At 43.6% G+C, this 19,664-nt stretch overlaps 1 protein-coding gene across 6 annotated transcripts in view; it reads left to right on the top strand.

Annotated features, from left to right (window-relative positions):
* TLK1 (tousled like kinase 1) overlaps positions 1–19,664 on the top strand; it is a 321,524-nt gene that overhangs the window by 289,250 nt on the left and 12,610 nt on the right. For all 6 annotated transcript variants that reach the window (XM_073545859.1, XM_073545854.1, XM_073545858.1 and 3 more), the window contains 8 exons: positions 5,496–5,606; positions 7,032–7,168; positions 9,134–9,322; positions 12,809–12,875; positions 16,750–16,847; positions 16,933–17,014; positions 19,067–19,158; positions 19,245–19,334. In XM_073545859.1, coding sequence (XP_073401960.1) covers positions 5,496–5,606; positions 7,032–7,168; positions 9,134–9,322; positions 12,809–12,875; positions 16,750–16,847; positions 16,933–17,014; positions 19,067–19,158; positions 19,245–19,334 — 866 coding nt within the window. The remainder of the gene's footprint in view (positions 1–5,495; positions 5,607–7,031; positions 7,169–9,133; positions 9,323–12,808; positions 12,876–16,749; positions 16,848–16,932; positions 17,015–19,066; positions 19,159–19,244; positions 19,335–19,664) is intronic.

The raw sequence follows: 19,664 nt of genomic DNA, 5'->3' as shown, positions 1-19,664 counted from the left end.
CTCAATATAATAGTAAAAAAAAGCATGAAACCCATAGATATATTAATGATCTCTGCTTACTATGATCGTTATCCATAACTCAGCATCCCATGTATAGAGCAGCCCGGCCATCCATAGTCGTTTTAAAGAGGTTTCATCACAATAAAAATCATTTTTAAACTGGTTGTAATTTACTTGAAAATTGCTAAGATTTTTTTTTTAAATAATTTCTAAGTCTTTTGTCACTTTTTTTTTGTCCACTTTTTATGAAAAGGAAACCGTTCTGTCGCAGCAGCAATTGTCAGGGCACCATAGCTCGCTGCAGCACAATGTGGGGGATTGGAGAGAGTACAAAAAATAAAGCAAGCTCACTTTAGTTACCCTCTACCCCTCCCGTCTCTCGTTTTTAGATGCAGGGAGCTAGAAGGAGGTTGTACATAGATTTCACAAATGTGGAGAAGGAAAAAAGCATTTGCAACCTCAAGGAGGGCAAAGAAAACAGGCTGGAAATAAGCGCCGGATAGAAATTTAGCAATGAAAGTGTGTTTTCCTAGATAAAAATTGTAGTGTTTTTTTTTTTAAGGGAATTTGTCAGCAGGTTATTTGCTATTTAATCTGAGAGCAACACAATGTAAGAGAGAGGGGCCGTTTCCAGGGAGGTGTCACTTGCTGTAGGTTAAATACAATCAGTGTTTTATCAGAAGGAGATTATCACAGCAGAGCTAGTTGTCACATACAAGACAGTCACGCTAATATGGGTAACCCCGCCACTGATTGGACATTTTCTTGAAAGAAAATTGCACCAAGCAGTCCAGTAAGGTCAAGTTCCCACAATGAGTTTTTGGTCCGTTTTTTTTTACGCTGCATGTGTTACTAATACAGCAAAGCACAGAAAGAGGAAAAAATCCTCCAATAATGATACACAGCAAAGGAACAACAAGGTTTACCCGTACAGGCCTCCAGACAATGCACTATCAGTGTGCAGTGGACCCATATAATTAGGATAGCAACACAGGTGCAAAAATACCAACAAAATAACCTGCTCACATCCTACCAATATATGGAGGGGGCGGTTATCTGGTATATAGATGCACATGAAACTTGTGTTTGAAACCAAATGGGCCCAGCTGCACCCTGAAAAAAAGTGCAAAGAAAACACATTTAAAAAAATGTGGAGTATTAGCTGATATTTTGGCCAAAATACGTGAGCCCGTAACCTGCGTCAAAGATCTCCACGTTTACGGGTACCTAACACTATAATTGCTGTGTATCATTATTGGAGGATTTTTTCCTCTTTCTGTGCTTTGCTGTATTAGTATATATTAGTGTTAGGTACCCGTAAACGTGGAGATCTTTGACGCAGGTTACGGGCTCACGTATTTTGGCCAAAATATCAGCTAATACTCCACATTTTTTTAAATGTGTTTTCTTTGCACTTTTTTTCAGGGTGCAGCTGGGCCCATTTGGTTTCAAACACAAGTTTCATGTGCATCTATATACCAGATAACCGCCCCCTCCATATATTGGTAGGATGTGAGCAGGTTATTTTGTTGGTATTTTTGCACCTGTGTTGCTATCCTAATTATATGGGTCCACTGCACCCTGATAGTGCATTGTCTGGAGGCCTGTACGGGTAAACCTTGTTGTTCCTTTGCTGTGTATCGCTGCATGTTTTAGAAAAAAAATGCAAGCATGCTAGTCAAATTAATACAGCAGTTCCCTAGATAGACACTGACATAACATCCAGTGTATATTACTGTGAGGACACACAGACCTCACTTCCAGGCTATATTACTGGGAGACGCACACAGATCTCGCTTACAGTGTATATTACTGGCAGTGCACACATACCAAAAATCCAGGCTATATTATTGGGAGGGCACACAGACTTCACATCCAGCCTATATTACTGGGAGGGCACACAGACCTCACATCCAGGCTATATTACTGGGAGGGCACACAGACCTCACATCCAGGCTATATTACTGGGAGACGCACACAGATCTCGCATACAGTGTATATTACTGGGAGTGCACACAGACCAAAAATCCAGGCTATATTACTGGGAGGGAACACAAACTTCACATCCAGCCTATATTACTGGGAGGGCGCACAGACTTCACATCCAGGCTATATTGCTGGGAGGGCACACAGACTTCCCATCCAGGCTATATTGCTGGGAGGCCACACAGCCCTCACATCCAGGCTATATTGTTGAGAGGGCACACAGACCTCACATCCAGGCTATTGCTGGGAGGCCACACAGACCTCACATCCAGACTTTATTACTGGGAGGACACACAGACATCACATCCAGGCTATATTGCTAGTAGGGCATGCAGACCTCATATCCAGGCTATATTTCTGGGAGGACACACAGACATCACATCCAGGCTATATTTCTGGGAGGACACACAGACCTCACATCCAGACTATATTGCTGAGAGGGCACACAGACCTCACATCCAGACTATATTGCTGGGAGGGCACACAGACCTCACATCCAGACTATGTTGCTGGTAGGGCATGCAGACCTCATATCCAGACTATATTGCTGAGAGGGCACACAGACCTCACATCCAGGCTATATTGCTGGGAGGGCACACAGACTTCACACCCAGACTATATTGTGAGAGGGCACACAGACCTCACATCCAGGCTATATTGCTGGGAGGGCACACAGACCTCACATCCAGGCTATATTGCTGGTAGGGCATGCAGACATCACATCCAGGATATATTGCTGGGAGGACACACAGACCTCACATCCAGCCTACAATTGTGGCCAAAAGTATTGACACCCCTGCAATTCTGTCAGATAATACTCAGTTTCTTCCTGAAAATGATTGCTAACACAAATTCTTTGGTATTATCTTAATTTAATTTGTCTTAAATGAAAAAACACAAAAAGAATTGTCCTAAAGCCAAATTGGATATAATTCCACACCAAACATAAAAAAGAAGGTGGACAAAAGTATTGGCACTGTTCGAAAAATCATGTGATGCTTCTCTAATTTGTGTAATTAACAGCACCTGTAACTTACCTGTGGCACCTAACAGGTGTTGGCAATAACTAAATCACACTTGCAGCCAGTTGACATGGATTAATGTTGACTCAACCTCTGTCCTATGTCCTTGTGTGTACCACATTGAGCATGGAGAAAAGAAAGAAGACCAAAGAACTGTCTGAGGACTTGAGAAACCAAATTGTGAGGAAGCATGAGCAATCTCAAGGCTACAAGTCCATCTCCAAAGACCTGAATGTTCCTGTGTCTACCGTGCGCAGTGTCATCAAGAAGTTTAAAGCCCATGGCACTGTGGCTAACCTCCCTAGATGTGAACGGAAAAGAAAAATTGACAAGAGATTTCAGCGCAAGATTGTTCGGATGTTGGTTAAAGAACCTCGACTAACATCCAAACAAGTTCAAGCTGCCCTGCAGTCTGAGGGTACAACAGTGTAAACCCGTACTATCCGTCGGCGCCTGAATGAAAAGGGACTGTATGGTAGGAGACCCAGGAAGACCCCACTTCTTACCCCGAGACATAAAAAAGCCAGGCTGGAGTTTGCCAAAACTTACCTGAAAAAGCCTAAAACGTTTTGGAAGAATGTTCTCTGGTCAGATGAGACAAAAGTAGAGCTTTTTGGGCAATGGCATCAACATAGAGTTTACAGGAGAAAAAAAAGAGGCATTCAAAGAAAAGAACACGGTCCCTACAGTCAAACATGGCGGAGGTTCCCTCATGTTTTGGGGTTGCTTTGCTGCCTCTGGCACTGGACTGCTTGACCGTGTGCATGGCATTATGAAGTCTGAAGACTACCAACAAATTTTGCAGCATAATGTAGGGCCCAGTGTGAGAAAGCTGGGTTTCCCTCAGAGGTCATGGGTCTTCCAGCAGGACAATGACCCAAAACATACTTCAAAAAGCACTAGAAAATGGTTTGAGAGAAAGCACTGGAGACTTCTAAGGTGGCCAGCAATGAGTCCAGACCTGAATCCCATAGAACATCTGTGGAGAGATCTAAAAATGGCAGTTTGGAGAAGGCACCCTTCTAATATCAGGGACCTGGAGCAGTTTGCCAAAGAAGAATGGTCTAAAATTCCAGCAGAGCATTATAAGAAACTCATTGATGGTTACCGGAAGCGGTTGGTCGCAGTTATTTTGGCTAAAGGTTGTGCAACCAAGTATGAGGCTGAGGGTGCCAATACTTTTGTCTGGCCCATTTTTGGAGTTTTGTGTGAAATGATCAATGTTTTGCTTTTTGCTTCATTCTCTTTTGTGTTTTTTCATTTAAGACAAATTAAATGAACATAATAATACGAAAGAATGTGTTTGCAATCATTTTCAGGAAGAAACTGAGTATTATCTGACAAAATTGCAGGGGTGTCAATACTTTTGGCCACAACTTTATATTACTGGGAGAAATACTGCAAAAAGAGCAAAATCTGACGTGTGGATTAAGCTATTACCTGCAATATCAGGGTGTCTGAAAATGAATGAAGTTTGCAGATTGAAACTTGCAATTTTATTTTCTGAATGTGACCACTAACATATGTAACAATCATTTTTTTCATGTCAAGGGTGTCTATTGCCTTTAAGGCATGGAGTGGTATAGTTTTAAGCATTTGTTTTACCTTTACCCTTTATTTTTTGAGACCTATTCAGCTTATCTGCTTTGGGTGGGTTTTGCGCTTTAGTCTGGTGGAATGTTGGGGTAAGGGTTTGTAATTTTTTTTTTTTTTTTTCTCATGTTGACTTTTTGTTGTCATGAACTAAGTAGCAAGAAATTGTGATAAGAAAAACCTGCTATAAAAAATGCAGGGAGATGCCCTTATCCAGGGTGTAATGGTACTGTCACACTTAGCGATGTACCAGCGATCCCGACCAGCGATATGACGCGGTCAGGATCGCTGGTACATCGCTAAGTGGTCGCTAGTGAGCTGCCACACAGGCAGATCTCACCAGCGACATCGCATGGGTCGGGGGTCGCTACTTACCTGTCACACCAGCCGATCCTGCGTCCTCCCGCCCGGCTCCATGCGTCGTTCGTCGTCACAACAGGAAGCGCCGCAGGAAGCTGACGACGAGAAACGGTCCAGCCTGCTCGCGCACGATCAGCGATAACCAGCGGGGGAGCGGGTCGCTGGTAAGTATCAGACACAGAGATATCGCTAGCAATATCGCTATAATGTCACAAGTTATAGCGATATTGCTAGCGATATCGCTTAGTGTGACAGGCCCTTAAGGGTCAGAATCTAAGGAGCATCAGAAATCAATGCTTACACCACGATGTCTGGCAGTGATCGGTAGAGAAGCCGCGTAGGAAAGCCCTGTGTGCGGAATACAGGGGCAGGGAGATAAGGTCTAGTACGCAACGACTCCAGCTCCGGACCTACACGTATCTGGTGACAGGAATAACACACTCTGAAAAACAATGATGTCATGGGGGAAAACTAACCTGCCATTTACTAGCATTTTTAAAAATCATTTTCTTTTTTTTTCTCTTCATCTTCTAGACAAACTGTGATCTTCGACGACAAATAGATGAACAGCAAAAAATTCTGGAAAAATACAAAGAAAGGTTAAATAAATGTATTTCGATGAGTAAAAAACTTCTTATTGAAAAGGTGAGTTCTGGTTAAGGTGCAGAAGGTTAGGCCACGTTCAGAGCTTTGCGATGAGGCTGCTTTTCAGCCTCCTTATTACGGCCTCCAGACTTGGACTCTCCAAGTTCATGAAACCCTATAATGATCTGATTATGGTTTACTTAAAATTCAGACCATAGTATGGATGCTAAATTGTATTACAACCGTCCAGTTATGGCCATGGTCTGATGTGTTCAAAAGAGATGATAAACACCCCCTGAAGAATAAGGGATTGTGCAAAGTATGGAAGTCATCCCTTATCCCTGGGTAAGAGATAACTTGCTGGGCACTGCAGAATTCGGGATCTCTGGGGGTCCCAGCAGTCAGGAAGTTCACCTTATCCTATAAATTTCATACCTGTCTGCCAGAGACTTAAAAATCTTTATTCAACACTATTTCCGTATTTATTCTGCTGAAAGAAGACAATGGGTTAATTCCACCATCTTAGTTTAAAGGGCTATAAAACTTTGCAAAGCGTATTAAAATTTGTAACTTGATGTAAAAATGAATTGGGGCATATTTCAGTTCAATTACTCCGGATATTCTCCAATCTTTGCAAATTTTAGGGCATGCTGCTGGTCCTCGTATTAAGGATGAGTTCACACCCTGTGAATTTTGATGCAGAAATTGTTGCTACCATCTCATTCATCTCAAACAGTCCCATTCAAATCAATAGAAGTTTCTGCATCATGGGATTTTCACAAAGTATTTTTTTTTTTCCTTCTTTTAAAACTTTTAAACTCCTGATGACAACTTTGCTGGAAGCGTCAGGATTGCCGTCAGCAATTTTCTGGGATCCATAGTGCCAAAGTCAATCCAGGGGGAATAGTGGGGTGTTTAGGAGGAGACACAATTTGGCATAATAAAAATTTGAGATTTTTTTTAAGACTTCGCTTCCATTTGCCCTTTTTCGGATGATACCTGGCAATGAGGCAGAGGCTGTGCTCAGCATAGTATTGTCAAGACTGGCATTGTGGACCTTCACCGCTGCGGTGCCGCCATTGAGATTGCGCCATCCTCTTCGAAGAGGATGAGGAGGCAGCAGAGGGAGCCCTGTGGAGATGCTTGCAGATCCTGGCTTGTTTGGGCAGTGGTAGACAAGGGGTCCCTTTTTATTAGATTTGTAACTCTGTCCCTCACAAGGACTGCCCTAATTGGCGGCTCCTGGATCCGCGCTGTTCACTATTCACATATGAGAAGCAAAATTGGTTGATTCCATCTTATCTGCTCAGTAGCAACTGCTGAAGACATTGAACCCTGATCTTGCATCATAAAGCACCCAGTATTATTGCGTGCAAATTGTGTGCCTCATTTTGTTGGTTTATCCCTTTATTTTGTATATAGAGTTGCATTATAGCCGCTGAGCATTGCGTAAGGGCTCACGGATATTCTGCTTGTATCATACAGAGCACTCAGGAGAAGCTCGCCAGCAGAGAGAAGAGCATGCAGGACAGATTGCGGCTGGGACACTTCACCACCGTCCGGCACGGGGCCTCCTTTACTGAACAATGGACAGATGGATTTGCTTTTCAAAACCTTGTCAAGTTAGTGTAATGTTCTTGAATTTCTAGAATTATCACTCATCACGAGCCAAATGATGTCATTGTGTTTTACTGGCAGGAAAAGATCAGCCGAGGAACGTTCTATCTGAGGCTGATGCAAAGAAATATTCTACGTGACATATTAAATTAGTTTCTGTGAGCTTCAGGAAATTATGTATTCATGGAAAAGCCATTTATAGTTCACCAGCACGGTACATTGTAGAACTGATCCAAATAAGATCATACATGTCTGCATGTGGGCATTCGGTCACTGATTCTATTAGCCCACAATAATACGGAACTTGTGTGCCTTGGAAGGATTGACTTCTCATGCTAGCTTTTTTCACAAAGGACAAAACTGGAGTTAATGGCGAAATCTTACGATTTTTATTGCATCAATTCTGGATTTTTAAAGGCGATTACATTTTGAAAATTTCTTTTCAACCTAAATGTAAAAATTTAAAGATGTCCATACACCTTAGTTGTTGACAAACACTTATTTGAAGAGAAGTCTATCTGTCCTAACCCTGGCCCTCATATACATCACGCTCGGCTTCGTGGTGAATGGTAATCGAACTTGCTCAGATAACGTCCCAGATAAGGTGTTATACAAGCATCTGGCAGTGCTCGTATATTATGTTAGAGTCCCTGCCACATGTAAGAGCTTCCCTAACAAACGGGCAATCTTCACATGTGTTGAGTCTGTCAGACAGCTGCAAAATCATGGAGCCAGCAGGGACTCAAACCTAATATACCAGCAATGCCAGATGCTCAAATAACATCCAAACATAAGACGTTATCCGAGCGCATTCACTCATCATTATTGGCCAAGCATACACTGTATGTTAAACAGATGGTCACAGCCTTTGCCCCATCCCTCAAACATTGTGTCATCAGTGGCACTCATTTCAGGAGCTGGTCCCTGTCCTGTCCCCAGCACTGAGCGATGTGCACATTGACAGCGTGCGTTGTCTTGTCGGCTCAGATCTGCAGCAACGAACTGGCAACACAGCTATGTTACAATACCTGGCAGAGAGCAGTGACGTCACCTGCGAGGGCAGCGCTGATCTCCTGCATACAGAGTATTGTAACATTGCTATCTTGCCAGCTTGTTACCGCAGATTTGAGCTGACAAGAGCGGGTGCTGTCACTGTACACAGCGCAAGGACCAACCCCTGAAACAAGAGTCACTGACGACACTGTGCTTCAGGGAGGGGGCATAGTCTGTGACAGTGACCTCAGTTTCTGCCCCCTGCTCTGATGACTCTTCGTTTGGGTATCCCAGAATGCACTGGGGGCTCTCAAATGAATCGTTGTCAGGCAGGAAGTAAAAAACAATAGACCTAACAGCAGTGTAGTTAGGGAACGGTAGGGATTTTTTAAAGCAAGTATATTAGAAAATATCTTAGATTATGGCATCAAATTGATAGGGATTTGGATGAAATTTACTTTTACCTTCCGACCATCCCATTAAGAGAAAAGTAGGTCACAACCAGTGACCTCTGACGGCAGCTTATCTTGCCATAAAACAAAAGGATGGTGTCCTATCCTCATTTCAGGGGAGATCCTTTAAGCCCACCATATACACTGCAATCACCAGGTTTTGGCTGACTGTGTATTGTGAATGGCGGCCTTTAGATGTCAGCTATTCCTCCTCAATCAAGCAAGTGGTGTCAATGGGGAGAGGGATATCTTCTGTGGAAACGGATCTAGCATCTTGAAATCTAGCATGCCCCATAACATCTGTCAGTGGGAACACTCCCATACACATCCGATGGTCTACCGGTAGGGAAACTTTGTCGCAGTTTGTATGATTACTTTTAGGTTTTCTGAAAGCCCAAAGGCAACCATGTTTTTTTTTCCCACATGGTTTCAATACATGAATGCGTCACAAATGTCTCGGTGGGTTATGTATGTATATTTTTATATGTATGCGTTTATATCTCTATTTCTGTGGTTGTTTTGCAGGCAACAAGAATGGCTGAATCAACAGAGGGAAGATATTGAACGACAGCGAAAGCAGCTGGCCAAGAGAAAACCGCCATCTGCAAACAGTGCCCAGACCCCGTCCTCCAATTCTGAACCAAAGCAGAGGAAAAACAAAGCTGTCAATGGGGCAGAAAATGACCCCTTTTTGAAACCTAGTTTACCCCAATTGTAAGTTGGTGCTGTTTTGTTCTTCCTGCTGGGTGGTCTGGTGTTTTTTGTTAAAAGGGTTGTCCGGCCTTAGCTACAAGTCTGCAGTCACTCTGCACACTGTGAAGATTCTGTGGTGCCGGGAGCGGGCAATCATGTGACCACAAGTATGCAATTTGCACACATTCCGACAAGACTCTCTCTCTCTCTCTTTCTCTTTCTCTTTCTCTCTTTCTCTCTCTCTCTCTTTCTCTTTTCTCTCTCTCTCTCTCTCTCTCTCTTTTCTCTCTCTTTTCTCTCTCTTTTCTCTCTCTTTTTTCTCTCTCTTTTTTCTCTCTCTTTTTTCTCTCTCTTTTCTCTCTCTCTTTTATCTCTCTCTTTTATCTCTCTCTTTTCTCTCTCTCTTTTCTCTCTCTCTTTTCTCTCTCTTTTCTCTCTCTCTTTTCTCTCTCTCTTTTCTCTCTTCTCTCTCTCTCTTTTCTCTCTCTCTTTTCTCTCTCTCTTTTCTCTCTCTCTTTTCTCTCTCTCTTTTCTCTCTCTCTTTTCTCTCTCTCTTTTCTCTCTCTCTTTTCTCTCTCTCTTTTCTCTCTCTCTTTTCTCTCTCTCTTTTCTCTCTCTCTTTTCTCTCTCTCTTTTCTCTCTCTCTCTTTTCTCTCTCTCTCTTTTCTCTCTCTCTCTTTTCTCTCTCTCTCTTTTCTCTCTCTCTCTTTTCTCTCTCTCTCTCTTTTCTCTCTCTCTCTTTTCTCTCTCTCTCTTTTCTCTCTCTCTCTTTTCTCTTTCTTTCTTTCTCTCTCTCTTTTCTCTCTTTTCTTTCTTTCTCTCTCTCTCTTTTCTCTCTTTTCTCTTTTCTCTCTCTCTCTTTTCTCTCTCTCTCTTTTCTCTCTCTCTCTTTTCTCTCTCTCTCTTTTCTCTCTCTCTCTTCTCTCGCTCTCCTTTTCTCTCTCTCTCCTTCCCGACCAGCGATTCCTTTAAATTTCCTCATTTTCAGGATCCGTCTAAAAACGGATCCTGTGCCATCCGTTCACATCAGTTGAGAATATATCCGCTTGTCTGCCTTTTTGGCGGATTGTAACTGATGCAAATAACTGATGTGTGAAAGAGGCCTTAATGATAGGTACGCAGGATGCATGCAGAAGTAGGCGGAGCTTAACGGAAGAAGTACGCAGCCCTCCTCAAAGACCCCGAACGCTAATGTGAACTTATCCTTAAAAAACCCATGGCAGTATAAAGAAACAGCGCCCCTCCTGTTTTTTAAGACTGCGTCTGGTATTGCAGTTCAGACTGACTCAACTTAAATGAGTGATGAATTTGCAGAGGGTGCGTTTACCTATTAGGTAGGTGATCGCCTATGATCAGGCTTACAATATGGCAGGTAAGTAGTGTTGAGCATTCCGATACCGCAAGTATCGGGTATCGGCCGATACTTGCTGTATCGGAATTCCGATACCGACATCCGATATTTTTTCAATATCGAGCATCGGAATCGGAAGTTCAAAGTTGATTGACAGCCGAAATGACGTCATCATGATGCGCGGTGTGTGCGCATCATGATGCGCCGTCATTTCGGGCCTTCCGGGGGTGTCTGCCGGCCTGCCGGGGGGCTGTGCCGGCCTGCCGGGGGGCTGTGTGGACTGCCCGGGGTCTGTACCGGCCTGCCGGGGGGCTGTGCCGGCCTGCCGGTGGTCTGTGCACCCTGTGGGGGTCTGTACCGGCCTGCCGGGGGGCTGTGCCGGCCTGCCGGGGGGCTGTGCTGATGTCCGGGGGTCTGTGCAGGCATCGTCCGATGGGACTACAAGTCCCATCGGGCGATGCCTGCTACCATGTTAGTGATTGACACATTAGCCAATGATGGGACAGTAGTAGTCCCATCATCCGGCTAATGTGTTAAATGTTAAAAAAAAACAACAAAAAAAAAAAAACTACATACATACTACATGCATGCTACATACATACTACATGCTACATACATACCACATATATACTACATGCATGCTACATACATACTACATATATACTACATGCATGCTACATACATACATAACAAACCACATAGTATGTATGTAGTATGTATGTAGCATGTAGTATGTATGTAGTATGTATGTAGCATGTAGTATGTATGTAGCATGCATGTAGTATGTATGTAGCATGTAGTATGTATGTAGCATGCATGTAGTATATATGTAGTATGTATGTAGCATGTAGCATGCATGTAGTATATATGTGGTATGTATGTAGCATGCATGTGGTATGTATGTAGTATGTATGTAGCATGCATGTAGTATGTATGTAGTATGTATGTAGCATGTAGTATGTATGTAGCATGCATGTAGTATGTATGTAGTATGTATGTATGTAGCATGTAGTATGTATGTAGCATGTAGTATGTATGTAGCATGTAGTATGTATGTAGCATATATGTAGTATGTATGTAGTATGTATGTAGCATGTAGTATGTATGTAGCATGCATGTAGTATATATGTAGTATGTATGTAGCATGTAGCATGCATGTAGTATATATGTGGTATGTATGTAGCATGTAGTATGTATGTAGCATGCATGTAGTATGTATGTAGTTGTTTTTTTTGTTTTGTTTTCTTTAACATTTAACACATTAGCCGGATGATGGGACTACTACTGTCCCATCATTGGCTAATGTGTCAATCACTGTCATGGTAGCAGGCATCGCCAGATGGGACTTGTAGTCCCATCGGACGATGCCTGCACAGACCCCCGGACATCAGCACAGCCCCCCGGCAGGCCGGCACAGCCCCCCGGCAGGCCGGTACAGACCCCCACAGGGTGCACAGCCCCCCGGCAGGCCGGCACAGCCCCCCGGCAGGCCGGTACAGACCCCCACAGGGTGCACAGACCACCGGCAGGCCGGCACAGCCCCCCGGCAGGCTGGTACAGACCCCGGGCAGTCCGCACAGCCCACCGGCAGGCCGGCAGAGACCCCCGGAAGGCCCGTACAGACCCCCGAGAGGCTGTACAAGGGCAGGAAAGGGTTTTTCCAATTCCGATACCGGAAGTCTCATAGACTTGAATGGGACTTCCGGTATCGGCATCGGCGATACCGATACTTTTTTTAAAGATCGGCCGATCCATTCCGATCCGATATTTTGAAGTTTCGGACGGTATCGCTCAACTCTACAGGTAAGATATTTGCTGACCATTCTAGGCTTACTCGCTTTTTGCACTTGCTTACTGTAGTCGAGCGCTGGCATAAATACATTTTATTCTTTTTTTTACATTTTTTTTGTTCTGCGTTTACATTAGCTACCTCCAATTTTCCTTGAGTCTGGCAGAAGGACGAGCTGAATTGAGGTCATTTTATTCCTTTGTAGGAAGGATGTACTTAAAAATGGTGAAATGTCATCTATAAACTATGCGGGGAATGCGAGGATCTCCTGGGCTTTAGCTGCTGTACACATACTCTGACTATGTCTGGAAATCTTAGATTTGGTGAATATTAATGCCTATGTCTCAATTCTTTTCTTTTTATTCAGGTTAACCCCTGCTGAATATCATGAGCAAGAAGAGATTTTTAAGCTTCGACTTGGACATTTGAAAAAGGTGCGTCGTGTTGGTCATTGTGTTATTTTATGACATTCCGCTTTATGTTGCATATTGTCTTTTTTTTTTTCACCCCCCCGTACATTGGTCTGTGTGCCCGGGTTCCACGTTGTACCTACAGAAATCCTTCCTGGAACAATGACTGCTGATTTGGAGTATTCTCATCTGTGTTCCCATGTACATGTCAGTCAATGGCTGAATTGATTGTGATACCTGAGGAGCCGTCTCCTTGCTGACGGCTTTAGAGCTTTATTAGCTAATCTTAGCTGGAAATAAGTGTTACTTTCCTAGACTGGTTTGCTCTGTGAAGGTGTATGCCTTGCAAAGGATTATGTCATATTATGTAAAGTCCTGCCTTGCAGTATTGATGAGGTTAAAAAGTCCTGCTTCTCTTGCAATTAAGGAGCATTCTTTCTCCTGCATTTGTCGCCTGTGCTCCATCCATATATTTCTTGGCAAAAAGGCTACCTGGCAGAGAATAGTGGGAATTGGTTTTGTTTGAGTCGTGTTTTGCAGCTCATGCACCATGTAAACCCACCGTATGAGGGTCTCTGTAAATTTCTCCATATTATGGACCGGTAGGTGCCGTGTTTTCTGCAACAACTCATTTTTTTAATATGCTTTGTGTGTACATATTTTTTATCTTTTTTTTTTTTTTTTCTCCAATATGAACGTTTCTATGGTGGAGTCATGTCAGGACAAGGCACACCAACTTAGTGCTCTATTGCAGATTGTATATAAGGTGTTCTGCATGGCAGTATACTTTACAAGGGTGGTGTGTGTATGGAATGATTTACTATTTCACTGATGACATATCATTGGCAGTGATATGCAAATAAAGGATATATAGCGTAATATGCAGTTATAATGGAAGAGAATATAGACTAAAGCCTCTTATTTTATTTTCTCTGCTCTCCTGAATTTTTCCCCCCAATTTTTTTTCCAAATACTGTACGTCATTCATTTCCAAAGATATTTGCCTTTTTTTTTATATACAGTTATTGTTGAGGGTTTATTAGTTATGGTTTCAAGGGTGTTGGCACCATTAAAATTGTTGCAGAAAATGAAATATTTTTCCCTGAAAATTATTGCAATTACAAGTTTTGTTATACACACACGTTTATTTCCTTTGTGTGTATTGGAACAATAATTTCGCACAAAACTGCAAAATTGGACTGGACAAAATTGTGGGCACCCTCAACTTAATATTTGGTTGCACAACCTTTGGAATAAATAACTGCAATTAATCATTCCCTATAACCATCAATAAGCTTCTTAGGCTGGTTTCACATTAGCGCATTTTCAGCGCGCGCACGGCCGGGGGTAGCTCCGCCCCCGATCCGGCTCTCTGCCCGGCGTGCCCGCCCCTTCCTTGTAGCGCCGCCTCCTAGCGGACAGCGGCGCCTGCGATCGGCGCACCCTATCTTTAGCATAGGGTGCGCCGATCGTGCGCAGGCCGTGCGCTAGTTGCGCTTTGACCTGCGCTGCGCACTTTTGACGGTGCGCCGTGCGCGCCAAAATCAAACTTTTCGGATTTTGGCGCGCACGGCGCACCGTCAAAAGTGCGCAGCGCAGGTCAAAGCGCAACTAGCGCACGGCCTGCGCACGATCGGCGCACCCTATGCTAAAGATAGGGTGCGCCGATCGCAGGCGCCGCTGTCCGCTAGGAGGCGGCGCTACAAGGAAGGGGCGGGCACGCCGGGCAGAGAGCCGGCTCGGGGGCGGAGCTACCCCCGGCCGTGCGCGCGCTGAAAATGCGCTAATGTGAAACCGGCCTTACACCTTTCACCTGGAATATTGGACCACTCTTGTTTTGCAAACTGCTCCAGGTCTCTCATATTTGAAGGCGCCTTCTCCCAACAGCAATTTTAAGATCTCTCCCCAGGTGTTCAATGGGATTTAGATCCTGAATCATTGATGGCCACTTCAGAACTTTCCAGAACTTCCATCCATTTCTGGATGCTTCTTCAAGTGTGTTTGGTGTCATTGTCCTGAAAGAGGACCCATGATCTAGGATGCAAGCCCAGCTTTCTGACAATGGACTCTACAATGTGACTCAAAATCCTTTGGTAATCTTCAGATTTCATGTTGCCTTGCACACAGATGGCACCCAGTGCCAGAGGCAGCAAAACAACCCCAAAAGATCTTTCAACCTCCACCATATTTGGCTGTAGGTTCTGTGTTCTTTTCTTTATAAGCCTCATTCCTTTTTCAGTAAACAGTAGAATGATGCGCTTTACAAAAACGCTCTATCTTGGTATCTGTCCAGAAGACGCTTTCCCAGAAGGAATTTGGCTTACGTACATTTTGGCAAGCTGCAGTCTAGCTTTTTTATGTCTCTGTGTCAGCAGTGGAGCCCTCCTGGGTCTCCTGACGTTTCATTTCATGCAAATATAATGTTGACAGATCGTTCACACTGACACTCTTTGCAACTTGATTGGAACTGCTTACCAACTTCTGGACTGTCCTGTGTTGCAGCCTTTTGTCAATTTTTTCTCTGTCATTTACGTCTAATGTTCTGAACTGTGGACAAAGGAACATGAATATTTCTGGAGATGGATTTGTAACCTTGAGATTATTAATATTTTTCAACAATTTAGGTTCTCAAGTCCTCAGACAGTTCTCTGCTCCTCTTTCTGTTCTCCAGTACATACAGACACACAATGCAAAGATTGAGTCAACTTCTACCCTTTTTCTCTGGTTTCAGGTGTGATTTTCATATTGCACATACCTGTTACTTGCCACCTGTGAGTTTGAATAAGCATCACATGCTTGAAACAAAGTTGTTTACTCACAATTTTGCCAACAATTTTGTGTGGCCCATTTTTGGGGTTTTGCCTGAAAGTTTGTCCAAATCTCCCTTTTTCCTCTGTGTTTTTTTTTTTTTTGTGGTGTTTCAATACTCACAAATGAAATAAACATGTGTACAACAAAACATGTGGAATTGTGATCATTTTCTGGGACAATTTAAAAGGTGCCAACATTTTCAGCCATGACTGCAGTGTGTTTTCTCTCCCATCTTTACTATGGGGGCAGGGCTCACAAGATCCTCTAGGGTGTGTTTTTAGGCTGCTTTGCATTATTACCCTGTGAGCCCCTTTAGGAAAGACAAGAAAAATTAGCACTAAATAAAAAGGCTCATATCTCTGGAACTGTATGGCGGATTTAGAATAAATGAAAGCTCAGGGAAGCAGTACGAATAAAATAAAAGCAAAAACTGGCCAGTTTTAATCTGGTGAAAGATCCTCTTTAAGCTTCAAAATGTTTATGTCTGACCGCTCACATCCCTTTGCTCTATAATAAGCTTCCTGGATGCTTCAAAGTGACATTTCCCGTTTAAAAGTATTTTGCACCATGTTGTGGTCATTGAGTATATTGTGCAGCTCCTGATAAAATAGAATTGTACCGCTACAGTGTATTCAGCAGATGTGTAGTGCTGGTCCCAAACATTCATCTAAGCATGAGCCTCCCAAAACCTGAAAATTGAGCTTTACATCAGTTTTTTGTGCAAATTACAATGTAATTTTGGTTCATTTAACAATCTCCCCCCAATGTTGTGGAAGCATCAAAAATAGGCTCCTCGTATATACCTCAATGGAAAGAGAAGCACACATGCATGACCACCTCCCCATCTACATATAATAACGACGTGCCCCTATTTTAGAGATTGAGGCCACTGTTTTCTTGATAGTTAAGACCTCTGCAGTTTAGACATTTTTGGCATATCCTGTTGACATGGTGTGAAATTCCTGTTTAAAAATTGTGAAGGCGGGAAACCATTGAATCTCTGTATTAATGGTTTATTAGTGGGGGGATATAGGTCAGGAGCGATATGAGCGTATTCATTAGTGCTTTGCAATTTGTCGATTTGCAGGAGGAAGCTGAAATCCAAGCAGAGCTGGAGCGCCTGGAAAGAGTTCGAAATCTTCACATTCGAGAGCTGAAAAGAATTAATAATGAAGATAATTCACAGTGAGTGTATATAAGAGAATAGGAAACTTAAATCCCTGAAATGTCTATTCTATTCTGATTTTACATATTTTTTTAATCTCTCCAGGTTTAAAGATCACCCCACGTTGAACGAGCGTTATTTATTACTTCATCTACTAGGACGAGGCGGTTTTAGTGAAGTCTACAAGGTGATGTTTATAGAAGTGTTCTTGGTGTGAGGTTCAACTCTTGGGTTTTTCTCATTTGCACAGTTTTCTTAGAAGTTGTATTGCTAGTTTTTGCCTAGTTGTTGGGTGCTGTTAGCATTAATATACATTATAGGCTGCAGGTCGAGTAATGGTTCATGCTGGACTGCAGGTCAGGTAATGGTTCATGCTGGGCAGCAGGTCGAGTAATGGTTCATGCTGGACTGCAGGTCAGGTAATGGTTCATGCTGGGCAGCAGGTCGGGTAATGGTTCATGCTGGGCAGCAGGTCGGGTAATGGTTCATGCTGGGCAGCAGGTCGGGCAATGGTTCATGCTGGGCAGCAGGTCGGGTAATGGTTCATGCTGGGCAGCAGGTCGGGTAATGGTTCATGCTGGGCAGCAGGTCGGGTAATGGTTCATGCTGGGCAGCAGGTCGGGTAATGGTTCATGCTGGGCAGCAGGTCAGGTAATGTTCATGCTGGGCAGCAGGTCAGGTAATGGTTCATGCTGGGCAGCAGGTCAGGTAATGGTTCATGCTGGGCAGCAGGTCGGGTAATGGCTCATGCTGGGCAGCAGGTCGGGTAATGGTTCATGCTGGGCAGCAGGTCGGGTAATGGTTCATGCTGGGCAGCAGGTCGGGTAATGGTTCATGCTGGGCAGCAGGTCGGGTAATGGTTCATGCTGGGCAGCAGGTCGGGTAATGGTTCATGCTGGGCAGCAGGTCGGGTAATTGTTCATGCTGGGCAGCAGGTCGGGTAATGGTTCATGCTGGGCAGCAGGTCGGGTAATGGTTCATGCTGGGCAGCAGGTCGGGTAATGGTTCATGCTGGGCGGCAGGTCGGGTAATGGTTCATGCTGGGCGGCAGGTCGGGTAATGGTTCATGCTGGGCGGCAGGTCGGGTAATGGTTCATGCTGGGCGGCAGGTCGGGTAATGGTTCATACTGGACAGCAGGTCGAGTAATGGTTCATGCTGGGCAGTAGGTCGGGTAATGGTCCATATTGGGCAGCATGTTGGCTAATGGTTCATGCTGGGCAGTAGGTAATGTAAAGGTTCATTCCTAATGTTTGGAGCATGCTGCTTGTAGTTGTCTCTTTGTCATTGTATATTGTAGCTTTATGTTGGATTAGACAAGCCAAACCTGAATATTGTGGTTGGACGTTTCTGAAAAAGTGATCCCCAAAAATATATATATTTGTATGAATCCAAAAACTCCTTGTATAGCCCTCCATCCTTAAGGCTGTATGCTACTCCTTTCATTCTATCTTTGGTTTACCGGCACTTGGCTTGCACTGACCTCGAGTCTCTGTGATCTGGTGAAGATGTGTGCGTGTAGACTGGGATGAGACCTCGGATCGTGGGTATTTTTAGTTTGTTTTTATCGTGTTTGCCAGCAGTGCGGCCTTTGACCTTGACTTTGCACTTGGCATCCTAATACACTATAAGGCTTGTTGAGAAGATTTGTATTGATGTATTCTGTCTGGTTATCCCATTCATATGTGAATTGTGGGATATATGTTTTCCAGTGTTTGATGTTAATTTGATTAACAGTTAGCGCATGTCTCTTAAGTCACAGGATTTCGTTGTTGGGGGGTTAAGTGCAATCTGTTGCCAGGTTTGTGCCCCCTAAGCTGAGAGCTGTGACTGTTAGTTTGGTTGGAGAGGTCCATGGTCAGGCCGGCACCTTCAGACGCTGTACGGATGATAGGATACATCCACAATTCGAGTTAACCATTTGTCAGGGATTTTTATCAACGAAGGTCCACCAATCCCATTTTTTGTCTTCGTTTTTATTTCCCCTTTATATTAAAGGGAGTCTGGCGACATAAAATAACTGTTGAAAGCAAACATGGGTGGTCCCCAGACTCGTGACTTGGGGCTGAATTGTTGCTGACGGTATTTGACACCTCCGTCCCTCTGTAGTATTCAGCTGCTGGACAGGTATAGAAGCTTCGCATGGGTTGCCGTGACTGCAGCCGGTGCATCGTTTTTCCATTCCTTCAGACGACTTTGTGCTTTAAGTATAATTTTCATGGTGTTCAATGTTTATTTCAGGCTTTTGATCTTTATGAACAAAGATACGCTGCTGTGAAAATTCACCAACTCAACAAAAGCTGGAGAGACGAGAAGAAGGAAAACTATCACAAGTAAATACTTATTTGTGCCCTATCATAATAAAACCCGCCACTCATCTCGGCAGCCGTATTATATAACTTGCCTATTTTTGTTTTAGGCACGCCTGCAGAGAGTATAGAATACACAAAGAACTCGATCACCCCCGAATAGTTAAACTTTACGATTACTTTTCTCTGGATACAGACACGTAAGTGGATGGCCTGCGTTCTGGAAATTGATTAGTTTCATTATTTTATTATACGGCAGTGATGAAGTTTTAGAACATAAATTACATTTTCTATACATTAATCTGATGGTAGGAAGGACAGGAGGGGGTGGCCATTCTTGGTCAGATCGGGAATTGTTTAGTACCCAACCCAGCAGAAGCAGCATGACTAGCTAATATTGGCGGAAATGTGATATAATTTATGGTGTGTTGCTCTATACTTAAATCGGAGGATCATAATAGGCTACAGGTTACTTGAGGGAATTTATTTTTCCCCCATTTTTCTAAAACGATCTACAAACTTCCTACTTT

This window comes from Dendrobates tinctorius, unplaced genomic scaffold (genome assembly GCF_039654945.1).
Source record: "Dendrobates tinctorius isolate UK_male_01 unplaced genomic scaffold, ASM3965494v1 ptg000143l, whole genome shotgun sequence".
NCBI classification, from domain to species: domain Eukaryota; kingdom Metazoa; phylum Chordata; class Amphibia; order Anura; family Dendrobatidae; genus Dendrobates; species Dendrobates tinctorius.
The sequence above is the reverse complement of the archived record's forward strand: the minus strand, read 5'-3'. Positions and strand labels throughout refer to the sequence as shown.